The sequence below is a fragment of the Erythranthe guttata genome, chromosome 12, assembly GCF_056151865.1.
Source record: "Erythranthe guttata isolate IM_541 chromosome 12, IM_541, whole genome shotgun sequence".
Classification (NCBI taxonomy): domain Eukaryota; kingdom Viridiplantae; phylum Streptophyta; class Magnoliopsida; order Lamiales; family Phrymaceae; genus Erythranthe; species Erythranthe guttata.
The window spans coordinates 15413924-15420943 of NC_142544.1; the positions used below are offsets into that span (position 1 = coordinate 15413924).

The 7020-nt window shown below is 34.8% G+C and overlaps 1 protein-coding gene across 1 annotated transcript; it reads left to right on the plus strand.

The window, feature by feature from the left end:
- Window positions 1-320: 320 nt before the first annotated feature.
- On the plus strand, window positions 321-6801 carry LOC105954095 (uncharacterized). The gene is made up of 13 exons (XM_012977763.2): window positions 321-623; window positions 1188-1608; window positions 2883-3129; window positions 3676-3788; window positions 4223-4302; window positions 4599-4740; window positions 4841-4921; window positions 5070-5174; window positions 5286-5468; window positions 5792-5884; window positions 5977-6116; window positions 6233-6299; window positions 6409-6801. Exons 2-13 carry the CDS (start codon window positions 1219-1221, stop codon window positions 6526-6528), a joined length of 1761 nt encoding a protein of 586 aa, XP_012833217.2. The 5' UTR covers window positions 321-623; window positions 1188-1218; the 3' UTR covers window positions 6529-6801.
- The last annotated feature ends 219 nt before the right edge of the window (window positions 6802-7020 follow it).

Consider the following 7020-nt stretch of genomic DNA (forward strand, 5'->3'; position numbering starts at 1 on the left):
GAAACTCATTATGTACTTCTTAAATTTTGTTTTATAAATAGGTAGGGGGTCAAGCCTAACCCCCCACCCTCATCGGGTGTCGTTCTCTTAAAAAAAAAAAAACTACGTTTCAAGGGGGCGAGTGTAATTATCAATACCACATGGGACATTAAAGTTATTTAAGCATACCTGAGGGGTGTGGGTGTAATTTATCCTTTTTTATTTTTTTGTTCGATTGTATTATTAACATTCTCGACATATTTTTTTCTTCGTTGCTTTATACATTAACTTATTTTGATGTTTTTAATTAATCTCCGTGCATCGCACGTGTGAGTTACTAGTTCCAAATAATTTATTGAACTGAGAATTAACTTTATATTTGTCAATTGTCAAATGACTCAAACATTTTCTCCACTGTATTTTATTATTATTATTATAAGTTTAAAATATTTTGTCCATTGTTCTTTGTTCTTTATGTTGTAAATTGTAATTTAGAAAAAAATAAATAAATAAAATAAAAATGAAAAACACCGGTCGCGAAAGTCGATAGAAAAATTCATAAATTAAATATCATCTCTCTTTGTTTCTCTCTCTAAAAGAAAGCCTTCGAATCTGAGGGAAGCCGGCGTAATTCACTGCCTCCGGTAACTCTAATTCTTACGTGCACTTTCAGCTTTCTGCGTGCTGACTGCTGAGTTATTTGCTTGTTTGTTTTTATTTATTTTCGGGGATTCAAATCCTTGGCTGTGGCCCAGATCTTAGTTTTTTTCCACTTGATTTTCGATCTGTTGTTCCTTTGATTAATCTTGCGATATTTACTGGATCAATTCCCAATTCATGTTGTGTGTAAAGCTCGAATTTTTGCAGAATTATAAGTTTTACTCCTTGTCAATTTCTGAATCGGAATCAAGGGTTGGTATTCGCAAGTATTCTTCGTAGAAAATTGAAATAGCTCTCTTTTATGCGATCGCCTGAATTTTTCACCTATATATTTCTAATTATAATAGAGGCTTAATTTTATTGGGGTATTTTAAGATCCGGATATGCAATTCATTTTTCAGTACAATTTTTAGTATTTCCTTTGGGTTTGTTAAATCAAGATTCAATTTTGATTAGACTTTACCCTCGTCGAGATTCGTGTTATGCCTTATTTACCATATGAATTCGTTCTGCTGATTTATCCTTTTCCCTTAAATGTTCTGATGAAGCTTGTAGTTATCCAGAAGTTACCGTGACGAAATGTCGATGGAGGAGCCATTGTATCCGATAGCGGTACTCGTTGATGAGTTAAAGAACGACGACATTCAACTGCGGTTGAACTCTATACGCAGACTGTCCACCATTGCACGAGCACTTGGGGAGGAGAGGACTCGGAAGGAGTTGATTCCCTTTTTGTGCGAGAACAACGACGACGAAGACGAGGTGCTGCTTGCTACGGCTGAAGAATTGGGTGTTTTTATTCCTTACGTTGGAGGAATGGAGCATGCTCATGTGTTGCTTCCTCCTCTCGAAACACTATGTACCGTGGAGGAGACCTGTGTGAGGGACAAATCTGTAGAGTCGTTGTGCAGAATCGGATCACAGATGAGGGAGAGTGATTTGGTCGACTGGTTTATTCCTCTTGTGAAGGTAACCCTTTAACTTGCTCTTTTTTCTTTCATAACCACTACATAAATTGTTTACGTTTGTTGTTTGAAGTATGGGAAGTGAAATCACATGAAAAAATAAACTGATTACCTGAGGATAGTTTCTCAAATCATTTTACAGGATTTCGTTGAAAATTTGGAATCTTCTTCAGTATTTCCTAAGATTCCATCAATATTTCAAAATTCCTCAAGATTTTGAATAGCTTTAAAATATTACGTGCTTTGTTTAAATAATACGAAATACCTAATAATTATTGAATTATGAAATAATACTTGCAGTTTCTAACTTTGTAAAGAATAACAATTAATAAATTATTACTTGAATGCTTACAAATAGTCAAAGCAGACAGTTACATTTATCCAACTATTTTTGTTTTAAGAAATTGAACTTCATTTCGAGACATCCTAAAAGTGATAAAAACGATGAACTCCATATTGAAGTTTCAACTTCTATTCATAGTAGAAAGTGTGAAGAAATTACGCGTATTCATTTCAAAACAATAAACTCCGATTTGAAGGTACAACTGTGGATAGTGAGAAAGTATGAAGAAATTCTGCTTATTTATTTGAAGTTTTCCAAGTGTTTAGTACCTTGTAAGAGATATAAAATACTGTTATTAACTGCACAGAACTGAAACAACACTCGTCCTAGTTAACTCCATAAGCGTGTAACTGTTGTGTTTCTATCCATTTAAAGACTACCAACATTTGATGTTGTAGTTGAGTATAGTAACATCTAAATAATACATTGTCTTAGGGATGTGAATGATCGTTTTATCAGTATCTACACTTAGTGAAGTTTTAGTTGTGTTTATTCATTACGTTACCACCAAAATGTTATTTTTATAATTTTTAAACACACACAATAGACTGATAATACAACAATTCTGCAACTCTTCTAAAAATCTGTGTGGTTTTTTCGTATAGCCAAAGTAAATTCTTGGTGATGCGTAAGATTAATACCTGGGTGGGATTACCTAAATAGCATCATTTGTTCATTGGGGTTATCACCTCAGGTAAAATACTGCAAGCAATTCATTTAGATGATTTTGGATTCTGGTCATAAAAATCGTTACTATCTTCAATAGTGATTGCTTTTAACCTTTAACATGTGGAGGTCTAGTTGTTTTCTTTTTTCTTAAAGTATGCATATACGAGTTCTTTGATTCTCAAATGTTTGCCATTTTCAAATCTCACATTTTCGTTATTTACTTATTTATTAATTTTGATTAGACTTGATTCAATTTTAAATTACAGAGGCTGGCAGCTGGTGAGTGGTTTACAGCCCGTGTCTCGGCTTGCGGACTATTTCATATTGCTTACACGAGTGCCCCAGATATGTTAAAGACAGAATTAAGGTCAATATACAGCCAATTGTGTCAAGATGATATGCCTATGGTGAGAAGGGCTGCTGCAACAAATTTGGGGAAATTTGCTGCCACCGTGGAAGCTGCTCATCTGAAAACTGATATCATGTCTTTGTTTGAGGATCTTACACATGATGGTATATCAAATTTCGAGTCTTTTCATATTTAATCCTAAGTTTTAAAAAGTTTGTTGCAAAATGAACTACGAGATTTAGTTATGAAACAGTTTTTGAAATATTACAGCTCCAAACTTTTAAATAAACTCTTTCCGGTTAAGCGTTTTCCATGGAGAGACTGAAAGCTAGATTGTGCAAACCTTCTTATCCCTTCTCCTCCCATCCTTCCTTTAATTGCCATACAACCTTTATATTCCAATGTAAGGGCTGTTCTTCATCGCATAGTTGGTAGTATAGTTGTTAGTTTATATGGATGCTCTCCCTCTTAATTATTTTACCTTGCTTAACAATGTGGATATATCGAAAGAAAGAGATAGCATATTATTGTTAAAAAATAAGTGAAGAAGCAATAGGAAGTAAATATTTGAATTGAAGCAACCATCCATTTTGTAAATATAAAGATTGACATCTGGAAACTAAATGATGGCCTGTTACTGTAGTTGGGAAACTAAGATGATAGGCGGTGCTGTTGGAAACTAAATTAACTTTTTAAATGCTTCTTTTCAGATCAAGATTCTGTTCGCTTACTAGCTGTTGAGGGCTGTGCTGCTCTGGGCAAGTTGTTGGAGCCTCAAGATTGTGTTGCCCATATTCTCCCTGTAATTGTCAACTTCTCGCAGGTATATAATCAAATTACATTGCTTGTCTAGTTATGATACCGGACCTGCTATATCATCGTTGTTTTCTTTTGATCTGTTTTACTTGCTCTTGAGGAATTTTTCTTGTTATTTGAATGTGTAAGTTATTATCGATGCATCCTTTATTCTGCCGTGGAAATTCTATATGCAGTTTTATTTAAGCTATGTAGTTGGAACAGTTCTGATCATCTTTCCTTGTATCGGTAGTTCTATTTTATTGTAGCTTATTGATTTTGGGTCAACAGTAACTATCCATATCCTATTTTTAGCATGAAATGTTGCTATATATACATAAATAAAGACAAGTCTCAACTGGAAATGCTTATTTTTTCTGTCCGAGTGGATCTTGCTGCTTCTTTTATTGTTAACCCCCCCACCCGACTGTTTTAATTTAACTTTCCTATTATATGCATCAGGATAAATCTTGGCGTGTCCGGTACATGGTTGCGAATCAGTTGTACGAGCTTTGTGAGGCCGTGGGACCTGAACCTACTAGGTAGCTATTTATGTCTGGTACACTGCTTCTATAATTATTATGTTACTGCATCTCATATGATGTTATCTCTCACGTGTCTCGAAATTTGGGATACTATATAATTTATTTTAATGTCACATGGCTAAATGATGAGCTGAATTGCTAGCATGTAGTTGCTAATATCAGTGTTCCTACTCGGGGATCCGAATTGTTAGTGACGATAGTTAAAATTTATGTTTAGCTTCTTTTTTTTTACCTTGAATTAAGTTGTTTTTATGCTGAATTATACCACCTACTATGATTATTTTTTGTTCAAGGACGGATTTGGTACCTGCTTATGTGCGCCTACTTCGAGACAATGAAGCAGAAGTGCGAATAGCAGCTGCCGGAAAAGTTACAAAATTCTCTCGGATTCTTAGTCCTGAACTGGCTATTCAGCATATTCTTCCCTGTGTAAAGGTATCTTTGATGGTGATATCTAGCTGGATTTCTCTTTAGTTACTAAATCTATTGTCCTAATTCTTTCTAATAACTATCTTATATTGGGAATCACTTGCAGGAATTATCATCTGATTCCTCACAACACGTAAGGTCTGCTTTGGCGTCTGTCATTATGGGAATGGCTCCGGTTCTTGGAAAGGTAAACAAAAACTCTCGATGCAAATATTTTTTTATAATAATTTCTTTTTACTTCGTTTTATCCCGACACAATAAGGCGTAGAATTTCTATTTACTTTCCACATGATTGCACCGAAATTTGAAATTTGGGATTTTCCGGTTTGGTGCAGGATGCAACAATTGAGCAACTTCTCCCTATATTTCTATCTCTTTTGAAAGATGAATTTCCCGATGTTCGCCTCAATATTATCAGCAAGCTAGATCAAGTCAATCAGGTATGTGCTATTCCATTCGACTCTTTTCTTATTTCAAGTACTATACAAATCAGTATCATTTCATTCACCTGCCAATTATTTATTATTATTCTTTTTTTTTTGCTGATGCAGGTTATTGGAATTGATCTACTCTCTCAATCTTTATTACCAGCTATAGTCGAGCTTGCAGAGGATAGGCATTGGAGGGTTCGACTTGCCATCATAGAGTACATACCGTTATTAGCCAGTCAGTTGGGAGTTGGATTTTTCGATGATAAGTTGGGTGCCCTTTGCATGCAGTGGCTACAGGACAAGGTTGGTGTTTCTCTTTCAAGATTTTTTTTTTCCCATAGCATGGATCATCTTTTCATCGACAGTTTTTCTTTCTTTCTTTTATTTGGCTGCAATTAAAATGGAGAAAATCAAAAAAGAATGATCTCTGATTGGCTTTTCCCTGTTCCTCTCTCTATCATCAACCTATTATTAAGTTCGTAATTTCTGTTGCGAATAAAGTTACAGTACAGTCAATGAAGATATATACTAAATCTTTTACGTATATTACCCTCTCACTGTAATTGATGCACAATGAGGGAAATAATTAAAATAGAAACCAATTTTGTTTTTGGGATTTTGTTCAGGTTTACTCTATCCGAGATGCTGCAGCTAATAATTTGAAGCGTCTGGCAGAGGAATTCGGTCCAGAGTGGGCAATGCAGCATATAGTTCCTCAGGTTTAAATTTCTCTGTAGATAAGTATACTTTTTTTTTTTGAAATTTCGACATTGTTCAAACATTAAAACATTTTCTCGTTTTGTTGATGCAGGTTTTGGATATGGTAAACAACCCTCATTATTTGTACAGGATGACAGTTCTTCAGGCAATTTCGTTACTCGCTCCCGTTATGGGGTCTGAGATAACATGTTCTAAATTATTGCCTGTAATTGTTACTGCATCAAAGGACAGGTTAGCTGTTGCCTTTCTCATATTCGTCTTATATGGGCTGTGTGCAGAGTTTGCATTATTGCACTCTTCAGTCTTCACTAATAATAACAACGAGCCGAACCGCATTATTTTTGCAGAGTGCCAAACATCAAATTTAACGTTGCTAAGGTGTTGCAGTCCATGATTCCTATCGTTGATCAATCCGTGAGTAGTAAACTATTAACATCTCATTCATTTGTGCCTGCGCGTGTATATATATATACATATATATGTATATATTTATTTATTATTATTTTTTCTGCTTGCTACGTAGGTGGTGGAGACATCTATACGACCAAGTTTGGTAGAGCTGTCCGAGGACGCTGATGTGGACGTCCGTTTCTTCGCAAACCAAGCACTTCAGTCCATCGATCATTCCATGATGTCCACCTAGACAGCTACTTCTCTACGTCGATGTTTCGTATTTCATAGTGTTATCTGATTTGTTTGGATCGAATTAATATCTTACATGTTTTTCACTCTGTTATTTGTAGTTTCTTTTTTCTTTTTTTTTTCCCATTTTTGATACTCCTTCGTGTTAAAGGCTAGTTCACTCTTGATCTGTAAAAGATTAAGCAGTCTTAACCCTTGAAATCGTATTTTAGGCTTCTTATGTGTCGCTACTTGAAATTGTTAAATTTTACTTATATAGCTCCCATTATGATCATCGCAATTTTCGTTTCTCAATATCTCGTGAAGTTCACTGGATATGTATGTATGTATGTATATATATTCATTGTATCGAAATATGATGGATAGTTTTGTCCACGTCACTTGTAAACCTGGCAAGCCATCTGACATTGATGGTTTAACAAGAGTTCAAAACATTTAAATTCAACATCTCAATTATGGTAATTTTAAGTCTATCATGATATCTGGATACAAT

What these genes read in the sequence shown, in the direction of transcription:
- LOC105954095 (XM_012977763.2), top strand. Translation starts at nt 1,219, where the DNA reads ATGTCGATGGAGGAGCCATTGTATCCGATAGCGGTACTCGTTGATGAG. An exon ending in TAATTGTCAACTTCTCGCAG is followed by an intron (nt 3,789 to 4,222) that starts GTATATAATCAA and finishes TATATGCATCAG; the next exon opens with GATAAATCTTGGCGTGTCCG. An exon ending in ATATTCTTCCCTGTGTAAAG is followed by an intron (nt 4,741 to 4,840) that starts GTATCTTTGATG and finishes AATCACTTGCAG; the next exon opens with GAATTATCATCTGATTCCTC.